At 41.9% G+C, this 15,192-nt stretch overlaps 1 protein-coding gene across 1 annotated transcript; it reads right to left on the bottom strand.

The window, feature by feature from the left end:
* Positions 1 to 2,387: 2,387 nt before the first annotated feature.
* On the bottom strand, positions 2,388 to 13,945 carry TAL1 (TAL bHLH transcription factor 1, erythroid differentiation factor). The gene is made up of 3 exons (XM_054981309.1): positions 13,425 to 13,945; positions 12,003 to 12,094; positions 2,388 to 3,671 (listed from the first exon to the last, which is right to left on the bottom strand). The coding sequence occupies exons 1-3, from the start codon at positions 13,943 to 13,945 to the stop codon at positions 3,253 to 3,255; spliced, it is 1,032 nt and encodes a 343-aa protein (XP_054837284.1). The 3' UTR covers positions 2,388 to 3,252.
* Positions 13,946 to 15,192: the final 1,247 nt, after the last annotated feature.

Below are 15,192 nucleotides of genomic sequence, written 5' to 3'. Positions count from 1 at the left end.
TTGAAAGAGAACTGAAGAATAAAGTTTTACAGACAGGTACATTTATTTAATGCAAGATATACTGAATTCAATTGGGTTTGCACTTAGGTAAGTATGATGAGAATTGTAAGCATAGCATTTATTTTGTGTCTTATATACTGCTTTTCTTTGAGGAAAATTAGCATCACCTAAGTTGTCTTATTGGTAATTTTAAAATGTCATATTTTATCCTCATTATTAAAATGAAAAACCATGTTTTAAAAAGCAGACAAATGCATGACTAGTTTATTGATAACAGAATAATTTGAAAAAGTTTTCTCTGATGTGATAACTTTAGAGACAATCCCTGTAGGGAAATAGGCATTCATGTCACACATCTTGATCAGGCACTAAAGTTGTCTATGATTATTTTTGTCTCAGGGTGTTTGTATGTGATCTTTAGCACCCATGGCAAATATGTGAAATAGTGCCCTTACTACTAAATATGTGAAATAGTGCCCTTACTACTAATATCAGTCAAGATGGCCAACCAAATGCCCTAGACAGTTTATTAAAATTAATTATCACTGCTACATTAAACCATCAGAGGAAATCGCCTAGGGCATTGTTTTCTCTATAGGTGTATCAGTCCCACTGAATGTTCTCAACTATTTTAGATTCAAACTATTTTTAAAAAACTGTTTTGTTATGTAAGCATCACAGAAATGCTTTATTCTTTCTTTAACAGTGTTGTAAAGGCTAACTGTATTATTTTGTTAGAGATGGACCACTGTGAGAAGGAGGTAGCTTTGATTGGCCAAAAGATTGGCTCTTCTTCCTTCATAGAAGAGCAGAGAGCAGACTGAACTATACAATCAGCAAGTCCCTGGCTGGACTCTTGCCTTTTCCATGAACTCACTGGACGGCCTTACTCAGCCACACTTGCTCAGCCTGCCCCCCTACTATGACACCAAGGTAACAACACTGACCAACATACTGAGTTGCTGGAAGATTACAAGATATTGATTAATGTGAAGCAATTTAAACAGTTAAAAACACATTTTATTCTTACTTCACTCTTACCCCCTAGGCAAAGAGACTGTAATGACCGAAATACAAAAGGGCAAAGAGTGCCTTGGTCTAGACAGGACAGCTAAGATTTAATTGAATATGGTGGTCGTGCAGATTAACAAGGCCAGTGAATGAGTGACATGTACTAAATATTAGAATTCAGTCCTTTCAAGTCATTTCATATGACTCCTGAAATTCCATTTCTAATCTCTGGATTTCTGAAATTGTTTCTAGTTAATTTAACATTTGTGATCCACAAGCCATTGATTCCACTATAGTCCCTTCAAATGCCTTCGGATTTTTATGATCTTCAAGGCAGCTTAACAGTAGCTCCCCCAACACACAACTGAAATATCTTAACTTTTAACACAGGCACCTTAAGCCCTCAAATTAGAAGATCTAGAAATGTTCAAAAGATTTTTTTTTCTTTTTAAAAGAGCAGCTCCATGTATGCAAGGAAAGGTTCTCAACTAACATTTAAAGAAAAGGCTCCCATATGTTTCCAATGCTCTATTCTTCATAGGCAGTAATGGTTGTCTGCACAGAGTTCTAAGTGTTGGCACAATCCTGCAAATTCATTTCAACTATTGCTCAGGACCACTTTAAATACTACAGAGAGGCAAAGTGGGATTTGCCTCAAAATGTGCACTTGACACAGACCTTCAGCCAATGAGAGTTCCCGAACAGGCATATCATGCATACAGTACATGAGTTTTCAAACATGTCGCTTGTCGCACTCACATTTTTACTTTTTCAGGTGTACACTTAAAGCATCTTAGATGCAAACTTCTTTTTAAAAAATGAAGTGTATAAAGTGGCCCTGAGAATGAAAAGGATTTCCTGTTTCTGCCATCCCTGTATAAATTCTAACTATAACCCCCAAAATTTGAACTCTGAAATAGTCCTGGAATAGTCTCAAAATCTTCACTGGTTATTCCATAAGGTCAGGTGAAATCAAATGGTTTGTGAACTGCAGCCTTGTGATAACAAATAAGTTAGACTGAGTGAACAGAATAATTGGCATAAGGAAAATGGCCACTGTAGAGTGCACTGGACAGAAAATCTGTAATCACTAGGCTATTGTACAGCATAATACAAATCAGATACGAATTCTTGCAGCTTCTGAGGAGAGCGCCTCGTGAGCACTGTCCTTGGAAGGTTCTCCCAAACAAGACTCAGCACAATGGGCCATTTGCCAGTCTCTGGGACACAACAAATGCCCAGTTTGCTGACGGATAGCATCATCCATGAACAGGGATGCATTCCTGCACAACTCCCATTCATGTCCATGCTACTTCTGTGGAAGAAGTTGTAGCAGACTGCGCGTTGCAACTTTTATGCAAATAAATCCAAAATAATCAAAGTGCATTACTGAATTTTTTTACTGGTTTTACACATATAGCCACCACTCACTTGTTTCAGTAAAAATCAAACAAAGGGACCCAAGATAACAACTCCAAGGAAATGCCACTGCTCACCAATGTCAGAAGAAATCACCACTGTGATGAGATTTCAGAAGCTGGGAATCCAGTTCCCACTGATGATGTACCTGTTCAGTTCAGCAGATACTGCAAGTTGGAATTAAACAGAAAAATTCCATATCATAAATACAAGACCTCAAATAATCCAAAACTGGACTAGAGTTTTAAAAAAGAACCAAACAAACCCACAACACAGTCTCAACTGCTCCTTCAGGATAGGATTTCTTTTCTTCCTTAAAAGACAGAAAAAAATCCAGTTGAAAATACTCTTTACTGACAAGTTGCATCAGTTTCCCCAAAGTGGCCTGGAGGGGGGGGGCGGAAACACTCCACATATTGCCACTTACTCAAATTATGGAAGATGCTTGGGTTTGAACAGCTGAGAAAGGGGTGAGCAGTACAGTGCAGAAGTGTGCATATTCTGCATAAAACAGATTCTGGGGCTGACCATTTGTAAACCATCTTTGAATACAAGCTGTGCTGCCCACATGTCACCCATTCTCTCAGAAACAACACAGAGAGTGAGATGACTTCTCCAGCCTGTGCTTCATCCACAGGATAGGCAATGAAGATAGATTTGATCCAATAATTCCTTATCATCCTCTTGTCTTGTTCCAGTGGAAAGAAAACTTGGGAAGTCCCCATTTATCGGCTGAGCAAACAATAATAATCGGGGGAAGGACATGCATAACTTCCAAATGCTAGGCTCTCAGGGGCTTGCCTATGCCTCTTTGTCAGTTCATCATCGTTGTGCATTGTTTTCAATTGGAAGAATAGAGTGGTGGATACCCCTTGCGTGCTTAGAATCTAACATGTCATGCTCCTCTGTGAAACTGTCTGGGCTTCCTGCTCCATCTAATGAACTTCCACAGCTTGAGTTTGGGGACAACATGTCCTGTAGGAGATCTTCTTGCACTATGCCAGTGTCTTTGTTTCCTTTACCCCTTTGGTTTCCCTCTTCTTCCTGGTCATTGAGCAGCTTAGCCAAAAAGTTGATGTATTTCATGGCCAATCGTAAGATTTCATTCTTGCTGAGTTTTTTGTCAGGTGGGTGAGTTGGAATGAGCTTGCGAAGCTCGGCAAAAGCACCATTGACGTTTTGCTGCCTCCATCTCTCCCGGCTATTGGTAAATATTCGACGGACCACTTTTGTATGAGGACCTAAAAATGGCAGGAAATACAAGGTTAGCAGCAACAAGAAAATGTAAGTGTATATACTGAATCAGTTCATTTTAAAGACAAAAGATCGCTTTCAAGTTGCAGACATCTTAATACAACTAGTTTTGTATCAAATGATAATTGATATATCTGTATCATATGGTTGCACCCGCACAGAGATTGTGCTCTGGCTTGGCATCCAAACCAAAGCAGAGTTTGGGGGAGCAATGAGCATCCACATAACATTGCCCCATAATCATCCACTATGTGAGTTTTCTGCACATTATTGGGATCTTTCCCAGACCCAGTGTGGACAGAAAGGTGCATATTTTTGAAGGTCCTACCTACATCGATACCATTGAAGGTCCTACCTACATCAGCCTCAGCCACCACAGATGCCATTTCCTTTCCTGACATCACAGGGCTTTCTCAGACTTTTTTTTAAAAAGGGAACTATCACTATAGAGTATGTTACCATGAGGTACTTTCTGTGAATTTCCAACTTTCATTTTTTTAAAAAAAGTATGTCTCTAACTTTGTTTGTCATGGATATATAAAGGGAAAGCCCTGGTGAAGATATAAAAGGAAAATTAAATTAGTCTTTAAAGCAGTATGACTTCTTGGCAAGTTACTGTGTTCCAAGTAGATAGATAGATTTCTGTGCATCTCTCAGAGGGAAATCATCAAGCTGATTATGACAAATAAGAAAGTCATTGCTGAGAAATTTTCAGTTCAGGTCAAAGATCAAATGGGCTTGGAAACTCAGGTGTCTTATCAGATGTCTCCCTAGACAGGCGTCATTGACCTGTGGTAGAAAAGGCTTCATTGAGTTAGGGTATTGTGGTTGTTTATTCTCATGAGCTATAAAGAAATACAATAACAGAACATATTAGAACCCAACTACAGAGACAAAGGATGACTAGAAGGAATTACTTTCCTGGAAGGGAAGCATTGAGAAAATCTGAATCAATATAAACCGATATGCTATTTTTATATTACCATAACAAATATGTTCTTTCAATGCCTGTTAATGTGAACACGTCAGTAAAGAAGGGAAATTTGCTGCCATATACAGAGGCAGCAAACTTCCGAATACCAGCACTAGGAGGCAGCATCAGAAGAAGGTTGCAGCCTCCATGTCCTGTTTAGTTTCCCTCCGGAACAACTAGAGTGTGAAACACAGTGACTGCCTTGTGAAACAAGTGGTGGAAATAGATGGATCCCGGGTCTGATCCAGCAGGCTTTACTTATTGTAGTCTTAAGGGAACACAGTATTTTCTGTTACTATTTATATGATTTTATAAAATGAAAAATAAACTAAAACATTATTTTAAAAAAATAAACAAAGGCAACTCAAATATGTCTGAAATCATCTCTTTCAATATATCAGTTCCTTTATTTGTGTGTTTGTAAATGTTCCCAGATTTGTTCAAAGTACTACGATGTAGAAGAGGTAGGATTGGATTGACCTTTGTATGTCTCCAGTAAGACACAAACTCCTGTCTTCTGCAGTCACTAGTTAACATTGTATCATAACAGAGTCCATTTGTAATTTTTATTTCTGTACACTGTACACTGGACTCTAATTAGGATATACAGATATTGTGCTCAGCCAAAAACCTGGAAGAGGGCAACAATAAAAATAATGCAATAAGTGGAAGAGCACAAAGAGGTTAAGTATTAAAATCTGGATAGCTCAGATATGGAAACTTTCAAAATAGTTAAATGGAACTAGGTCAGTTGAGACACTTGGCAACCATTTTATTCATTTTGGCATAAAGGTATCTTTCTATGTATGTATGTAATTTTGCAATTGTTGTGAATAATGGTGTATGTGTGTAGTTTAAACTCAAATGATTTTTGAGAACAAGCATTTGAGGTATAAATAGATTAGCTTAATTGATGACGAGCTTCTGATGACTGCAGCAAATTAGTTACATATGAATTAATATGCAATAGCAGCAATCAGGGAAGATATATAGATTCTGTATTATGCATTTTTATAGTCTGCTTATCTCACTGACCCTAATGATATATTTGTTTATTTACAGTTCATGTTTTTCACTGATATTACAGAATATGTAATTTTATTTAATGTATGGAGTCCTGTAAATTACATGTAATAGAAAACATTTTTAAAAGAATGATGCGGTAACACAGACAATAGCTTAGATCCTAGGAACCATGAAATGAAGGAGTTCCCAGGACACATTTCTTCCTTTCTGTCTTGTTGCTATGCCCCATAAATAGCTGCTCTCTGGTTACCAATAAGATGGGGAACCTTAGAGAGAGAATGAGGTGAAATCACAGGCATTGTCTGTTCTGCTCTATTTTCTAAGATCTTCTGTGGACAGAGCAACTGTTCATGCAAGAGTGGAAGATGATTTCTGCAGATCCCCCCTCTTTGCTGCAGTCCCCTGCCAACAACCCCCTCTCCAAAGGTCTCCAAGCTTCTGCTGTAGCTTTTTAGGACACAGAAGGTTGTGCAGGGAGCTTCAGGGAAAATGAAGAGAGATCTGTGTTGTGAATTCTTTCTGTCTGTGGTTCATAAAATCCAATCCAATATACTGAGTAAATATGTTATTGTACCCCACAGGCTTTCTTGATACTTCTTCATCATGAACCAGGGTTCATTGGCTGGAATCTCCAGTTCAAAATGTGACTTTGCCTTGGAACTCACCAGGTGACATACACTATTCTTTCAGCCTCAGCTTGTAATATGGGAATAATCATACCAGCCTACCTTAAAGGGCTATTATAAAGATTGCTGTAATGTATATGAAATACCTTGAGCATTTAAAGAAAATAAAATCTAAATCGATCAGTTTTATAATTTTTTAAAAGGTCTCTTGTGATTAAAGCAAAGGTTACAAAAATCTATGGCCTATTATGTAGATTGTGAATTATTTCATCTTCATAGGATGTATATTCCGTATCTAAGTCTTTGAAATAAAAATATTCTTGGCTGTTGAGCCCAGGGTTGGAAACAGAACAGGAATGCATCTATTTGCAGACCATGACTATAATTCATAAATGTTTTCCAGCTACTTGCACATAAACAAATTTAGCAGAACTAAGAATATATATATAAGTTTTGAAAGTGTTATGGATTGTAATGTTCAGCTGCAGTCCCCACCCTCTGTATAACACACAAGGCTATTCAAAGCCTGAGATCCATCAGTGTCCAACCAATTAACCCACCCTAAATTAAGGCAGGAAGCTGATCGTGTGGGATACGCCCACCTGATCCTAACAGATGATCCCTGCTCAATGCTTCATTGAGGAAGGCGAAAAAGCCTCGGTGTCTGCCAATGTGCCGTGGGGGAAATTTCCTTCCCGACGCCAACCCAGATGACCAGATCAACCCTGTGCATAAGAGCAAGAATCACCACATGTTAAAGCAGAAGGCAATAGCAAGCTTCATTTCCTTTTCCATTCTGCAACCAACACTGACCCATAGTCTCTGTGAACTTCATAGTGTGCGAGTTAAAATATTCACAACTGACTTAACTGGCATAATTTTCAACTACTATGTTATGAAATTGACACCCTTTTTTAGTAGCTCGGAAACGAAAGGAGAGTCGAAGTGGGAGGACCAAGGTATATCTCACAGAGCTGGGAATGCTGGGATGGATTGAAGAATCTGGAGAAACCATGCAAAAAATAATGTTGAACTTACGGATTCTCAAAAATGGAGGTGTTTTGAATTTAGCCTCAATTGGCAGTTTGCAAAATGAAAAGCTTACTGGCTATCTTGCCCACTGAGCCTGAAATCAAGATACGTGGGAAATGACTAAAGATTTTCTCTGCAGGAGTCGTCTGTTGTACCCCCATGGAGAGTCATCACATTCTTCCCCTTTATAGCTAACTGGAAGTGTGACTCCCACTTCCTCGGGCATTGGCTCACAAGCAAGATGGGATTTGAACTCAAATTTTGCAGACCCAAATCTAATACTGGTGTCCTTATCAAAACAATTGAGGTAATCTAATCTGCTGCATCAAAAGGACCATTATTGGTACAAGATCTCCCAGTCTTAGTTTATTTATTTATTTTATTCTATTTGTATTCCGCCTTCCCCACACCAGCAGGCTCAGGGCGGATAGTGCTCTGCTCAGCATCCACCAGGAGTGAGCATTTCTTTTGCCATCTGTATGTATGAATTGTTATGACTCATAAACCCAGTGTACTCAGCACTGATGTAGTACTTTTTAGGTATTCAAAGTGATTTGTAAACCCTCTCAATAACCCTTACAAGGCCCCCCTTGTAAGGGTTATTGTAAGGTCCATATTGTTATCTCTATATTTGCAAGGTTGAGACTGAGAGACTAAGAACTGCCCTAAACCACCTAGCAAGATCAAAACTCAGAGGAGGACTACCTAGTTCATGCTCATTGCCAGCACACTACACTAGCTATCCTCTTATCACTGACCCATGAAGTCTGCAAGCTTACCTCCTTTTCAAATGGCAAGTACATGATTATATTTCCATTCAATTGCCCCAAAGACCTTTATGCTCATATTTTGTAATCCATTCCAAATGCTTGCTATGAAACTGATTCTGAGAGGAAAAGTCACAACTGCAAGATTAATGTGTGGTGGGTTGGGGAGAGGGTCCTCTCTTCTATAAAATGCATGACAAACAAATGCATTTAAATGTGTTTATATGTAACATTGATCCTTATTTTTTATGCAAACTGTTTATTTTAGCGATTTTCCAACATTTCCCACTTTTACCTACTGTAAAATATACCAGCTCATATACCATCAAGACGACTGCTGTTAATATGCTGTAATAATCTACATTGCTACAAAGACTTGCTTTTTAAAAACTAACACAGTTAGTCATATGTCAATGGACTGGATCCATAGAACCAAGTTCAGCCTTCAAAGTTTGATTGTCCAATCTTTCAAAGGCTTCCATTAAAGTTCTGGTATTTAAGCACCATACTCAAGAACAGTCCCATTGGCAGGCCCATGGAAACCTGAAGCAAAGTGATAGAGGATTATGCCTTGAAATATGATCTGTAAACCACTCTAGATGGCAGCTCCCTGTGATTTCAGTTCAGCACATGGAAACTGAGGAAGCAAGTAGCAGCCGGTACTTTAAATCAAGAACTTTCTCTTTACTCCACCCCATGCACATACTAGTATTGTTTGGGACTACATGGATAATCCCACATAATTTCAATGGCATTTAATTTCAGATAATTGCCTGGTCCCAGTTTCCTTGAAGGAGTTGTAATGCACATGTGGAGCTCTCCTGTTCACAAAGGCTCCCTTTTCACAATCAACTGAGGGGACTGTTCTCTATGCCCAAAGGGTTGCACATGCCCTATTGCCCCTTTCATTGAAATGAATGGGGAAGGCTGTTTTCACAGGCCTTCCATTACCACATTAAAGTACATGTGGAGCTCCGGAGTAAAAGCAAAGCATTTAAGATCAGGTGACACATTGGAACCCCTTCAACCTGTTTCTTTTTGGAAGGCTGTTTAATTAGAATATTACACCTGCTTTCATATTATGGTTTTATGTCTAATGTCTTCAATGTCTTGCATATTATAATTGAATTTATTATTTGTGGTTTTATTATTGTGAATCAACCTTGAATATACATATTTTATGGAAAAGTGGACTATAACTGTGTTAATTCAATAAAAATAAAATAAATATGATGCCATAGGTACACTGACATTTGGCTGCCTTCAACACCTAAAATGTGAGAGGGATGATCGCAACCACAAATACATGGAGGATATGCTCTAAGGAGCCACAGCCAGTTGCAGCTCCCTATGGATGGTCCCCAGATATCTTGAGCTGGTGTGAGTCTCTCCTTCACATTTTATGTATTTACCCACCAAATGCAGGTCAAGAACCAAAGCTGTGGCACTGCTATGTAAAGTGTGAATCTGCTGTAAGACCAATATTAATAATTATATTGATATATTACTATATTATATATAATATAGTAATATATTAATTAAAATATTGAATAATTTTCAGCTGTGTTGGTCCATTAGAATGAGTCGAAAAACACTAGTAGTGTGATACTTTATACCAAGACATTACTAAAAAGTATAACACTTATCACTATTTTTGTATTTGCAGTGCTATCTCACTACTACAGGATAACACCATAAGCAAGACACTGATTCATTGCTAAGCTATGTTGTATGATGAGGCAGGACTAAACTTAAGCTGGCGACAATCTCGATTTATGACTTGCCCTACATTGTCATGTTGAACAACTTATTCTATTTCTTTTAACTAGAATATACAGTTTTGTTTATTTAAACTGAAATGTCAGTTTAAATAAAATATTTGGTCAAATATAATATATATATATATATATGAATAAAATACTTGGTCAAATATAATTTGATCAAATAATTGATCAAGTATAACAAACCTCCCTTATCAGCAGATGCTATGGCATACATACAGGCCTAATTAGTTAGAATATGTGAATCAAATATTCATAACTTAAGATAAGGAACAAAACAAAGAATCTTGCCATTATGTAAAAAAGCAGATGGTGTAAATTTGAATTTTGAAATATAAAATTAAGAAGGGAAGCCATTTTTAAAAAAACTTTTCTTTTTTAGTTTGATCCCTAATTAAGCATGAATCAGCATGCAGGGGTGGCCCCAAGATTATGAACAAATAACTAAATTTCCTTTTGCTCTGATATACATTGCAAATTCTAAGTGGTGATCTCATGCTGGGAAATGGCAGTGACCTCTGTATGGTATTTAGCCATTTAATTATCCCCTAGTAATTAAGTTGCTATGATCACAATAACCTGATTTCTCCATGGCAGTTACTGACTAAATTGCTCTACACTTGAGCAAATGAGGCATGGATGGCAGCCAGTGTCACACTCACAAGCATCTGATACTTGCCAGGATCCTTAACAGAGTTGCTAATTGATATTGTTGACACCACCTACATCTCACCTTGACTTGTTTGTATCCCAAGGGAAACAATACTTAACAGTTGCTCTTTTGCTGTTTGCTTGGCACTGCAAAAAATGGAAGAGCCATCAAGAGCATCTAGTGGGCTGGGTTCTGGGTGGAGGGTCTCATTGTACATGCTTGGCTTCTGAGGATGTTAAGTTCGGACTCAAAAGAAATAACTGCCAGGGCCCTTTTCACATACTAAGAGGGGGGCATGATGACATCAGTAAATATCTATATGGTTCTGTTTCCATAATCAGTTACGCCAACATGATCAGATAAACAGGAGCCTTGCTGCACCGTAAAGTTTAACAAGTTTTCAGCATAACTTCATAGACTGCTTACTCAATCTCTTCTCTTCTAGTTGTCTTTACTCAGATACATTTTAATTGTATTAGCCCATAGGGAAGGTTGAGTTTATATTTCTAATGATTTTGTACAAACCATGCACTCCAAGAAACTATTCACTTATTCCATAGGCTTCTGCATCTGTTTGTCTACATGGGATGAATGGGTATGTATTGCTTTATTTCAAATGAACACCCAGTTCCCACTCTGAAGCAACAACAACAAAGAAATGGAATGAAATGTCTTCAAATAAATTGATATCCCCCCCACCACTTGCTGACTTCAGCCTAACCCCTACCTATCCAAATAGACCTTACAGCATATCTGAAAGGTACCGAAGCTTGGGCTAAAGCAAATCTACAGTAGGAGTGAGGGAGTGTCATAACTGAGGAACAGTCCCTGAGAATTAGAGGCTGGAACAGCCAACCAGTTCAGCTGCATATTCACTTGCCTGATTGTTCCTTCCCCTGCCCCTTTGCCTTTAAATCTGCTGCTGAACAGAAAGATGAGACCACAGCTTTTCTAGCCCATCTACACACACACACACATACACACAGCACACCACTTCTGCTATGCAGCTCACCTGAAGCCATGCTCATTACAGTAGGCAGGAGAAAGCGGGTGGAAGACAGGACTGGGTGAAATTGGGTTAGAGAGGAGGCATCTACCTCCTCTGGTGATTCAGCCACAGATTGAAAGGGGCTCCCCTTTTAGCTTCAGTTGTAGGTCCTAAATCCTCCTCCCCCACATATAGCCTTTATTCTAGACCAGTATATTGTTTTAAGCTGAAAAAGACCACTTTTGCAGAGCGGGCTTTGCATGTTGGCTAAACAGACAAGCACAACCAATATGAATCAACCATGAAGCAAAACATATGCATTGTTTTTCATCACAGGACCACTGCCATTTTTAGCCCAGAGGCCATAATCTGCTCTAAACCATTTCCCAACCCTCCCCCTCAAATTGAAGAACAATAACAGTCCCAGCGGCTCCCATTACCCCAATAGGGAGGCTAACAATGGGTCTCCTCACCATCAGAGAGCTCCACTTCATATGGAGATGGTCTTCTTTTCACTCGGCTGTTGTTGTACATTGAGAAGGTGTCTGGCTCCCCAAAAAATCCACTGCAACACAAGAAGCAGAGAACACAATGAGATGAGAAAAACCAGCCAGTATAGATCACCAGAACTCTATTGAAGCCAAGGAGAAGTGATTTAATGTATTTTCCTTCAGTTGAGGATGTACATGTGTCTCTGTGTGCATTGTGTGATTAACATTTATAATATGTGTATGCACTATAAACATTCAGCAAACACACACCCCCGAAGCTTCTTGGACTACACTTCTAAGTATGTTTATTTGAATATAATGTTCATGAAATCAATTTGTCTTTTAGCGGTGCCATCTTAAGCACAGTTAAGTTACACCCTTCTAAGTCCATTAGGGTATTTGGGGGACTGAGATGTATTATATGCCACCTTTAAGCATTTTTGTGCGCATCTAATAAAAGAAGCAAGATATAATTAACAGCACCTTTTTAAAGCCAAGAGATATTTGATCCAATTAAAGTACTTGGTTCCAATAAATCATTGTCCAAAAAGATACTAACCTCTAGGAAGCCAGAGTGGACATAGTTTCCCTTGCAACAGACATACGAATTAACATTATATTGCACTGCTCTCTCACATGAAATGAGAAATACCCTCAACAATTACCTGACTAACTGTGGCAACACATGGAAATCTGTCTAGAAAACTTTTCATTCTGATGACACAATGCCTATATGCAGATATCCTTGCAATTATGATCAAAGCACAATGAATTCTACTTTTTTATGCTGTCTCCTGTTATTAGTCATAATAAGTACTATGGTACTTTTTAGTGTACAGGGGGCTTTCCTATTTTTCTATCACATACACTCCTGAATGGTGATGATGATGAGCCATCAAGTTGCAAGCGACTCATGGCACCCCTTTTCTTGATAATAGCTACATTTTAAATAATTTGTTTGAAAGGAATTTACTAATGCTACATTTTAGGAAATGATGTATATAAACAATTCGACTTAAACCAGCATTTTGGCACTTAAGAGTAGCTGGCTTTTAGAAGAAAAGGGAAAGTTGTCTACACAAAGGACAGGTGAAAAACCTAGAAAACCGTCTGCTGTTGGAAGTCTGGCCCAATTACTAAACTTGCTTGTAGTAAACAAAGCAAAATTCTCATCTGCCATTAAAAGGAGACTCAGCGAACTCAACAAAACGAGGAAGCATCGAGGATGCAGAAGGAAAGGGGGGGAAAGGGTGTTGGAGAAACGAAAGGGAAGGCGACCGGTAAGGAGCCTAAGCAAATCAGCGGAGGGCAAGGCGAAGCTCCCCGAGGGAGGGCGCGGGCGGCGGCGACGCGAAAGAAGCCCAGAGCGCGAGAAATTCCGCGGGCGGCTGGCGAGCGACGGACCTGCTGGCGGCGCTGAGCGGGGGCCCGAGGCCGTAGAGCATGGCTCTGGCGGGCGGCTGGAGCGGGAGGGCGGGCGCCGTGGTGGGGCTGAGCTGCACCATGCGGGCGTCGTGGCTGCTGCTGCTGCTGCCGCCGCCGCCGGCGGGGGGCGTGCCGGGGCCCGAGGCGAGGGCGAGGGCTGCGGGCGCTCGGCTGTCTCCCGGCTGGCTCTGCATGGCCCCGGCCGGCGCCTCCCTGCCTTTTATAGGGCGGCCGCCGCGCACCAGCTCGATCACGGGCACCGGCGCGGCAGGGGGCGGCGGGCCGGGGGAGGGGGGCGGCCGGCCGGTCTCCTTGGCAACCCCGCTGAGCACGGCCGGCTCCCCCGGGAGCGCCATCCCCCCGCGCCGGCCGGCCTCGCCGCTGCTGCTGCCGGAGCCCAAGCCCAGGTCCGGCTCGCCGACGCCCTCCGCTCCGGCTCCGGCTCCGGCGCCGCGCACTGCATCCCGCGGCGGCTCGCTGGGGGACCTCTCCGTCAGCATCCTGGGGAGAGAGCGAGAGGAGAGAGCTGAGCTGAAGGAGGGGCGCGCGCCAGCCCGGCCGAGGGAGGGACGAGGGAGGGAGCCCAAAGCCAAGGGAAGGGAAGGGAAGGGAAGGAGGCGCCGGGAGGGAGGGGAAGGGAGGGCGGGGCAGAGAACCTGGGCGAGAAGAAGTAGCGTCCAGACCGACGGAGAGGTCGGGCGCAGGAGGGCGAGCCGCTGCGGCCCGCCGGTCTCCTTGCCGCTGCCGCGCCGCAAGGGACACACCTCTGCGGTCGCCTCCGTACCTTGCGGGATTGCCAGCCGGCGGGCCGCGCCTCCGGGGTCCTTGGGCCGGCCCTAAGAAGGGGGCATGGAAAGCCCGTCCGGGGGCGGGGGGGCAGGTCTGGCGCTAGACGGGAAACGCTGCCCGCCTCGGGGCTACCCCGCTGGCCCCTCTCCGGGCTCTCCCCTCTCTTGTGGAGTACCTTTGGCCCTTCTGCTCCCCGAAAAAGTCCCCGCCCAATTTAGTCCCAGGGCGCCATTGTGATTTACTGGACGAAGATCCTTGAGTGGTCCTGTTAACACGGAGCTGGAAGGGGCGCGACAGAGCTCGGGGCTGCCGTTTGGTGGCTGCCGGTGGCTGCAAAATGCAAACATGGCCCAGGCCCCGAAAATAATGGGACCTGGACGTGTGCGGCGGAAGGAGGAGAGACGGCTTTGTTGCTCTGGCGGATTGTCCGCTCAACCCCCCGCCCCAGGCTTTTCAGGGACTATCAACGCCGATTATAATGGGGGGGGGGATCATTACAAGAGGCGGGGGGTAACATTTAGAAATATCGGCGTAATAAACCTCGCGTGTCTCTTGAATTTGTTCTACCGACACAAAGAAATATTTCGGTCCTCTCGATTTTGGCCGAACGTGTAACAATGTAAAGTACGCCTTTATAGCACAGCCGTGGAAATAAGGGGGTGCTAAAATGAAATGCGTTTGACCCTAACTCGGAGCAGTCTGCGGGATCCCCCTGGCTTGCTGCACCGCAACATCCCGGCTGCGCTGCGGGTCCCCAGCCAGAGCGGGTCTGTTACATGTGCTACATCGTCTTTGATATCCACTCGTGTAATTGAATTATTGGGCCACGCCAAATGGCGCTTCGAAGGCCCTTTATTTGCGTTATCAGTTAAATTTCAGTCTCTTGGATTTCAGGCTGTAGACTACTCGTTTAAACATGAATGGTGCTTGTTCTAAGTATGGAGAGTGTCGTTGAAAG

Source organism: Eublepharis macularius, chromosome 5 (assembly GCF_028583425.1).
Source record: "Eublepharis macularius isolate TG4126 chromosome 5, MPM_Emac_v1.0, whole genome shotgun sequence".
In the NCBI taxonomy this organism is placed as follows: Eukaryota; Metazoa; Chordata; class Lepidosauria; order Squamata; family Eublepharidae; genus Eublepharis; species Eublepharis macularius.
The sequence above is the reverse complement of the archived record's forward strand: the minus strand, read 5'-3'. Positions and strand labels throughout refer to the sequence as shown.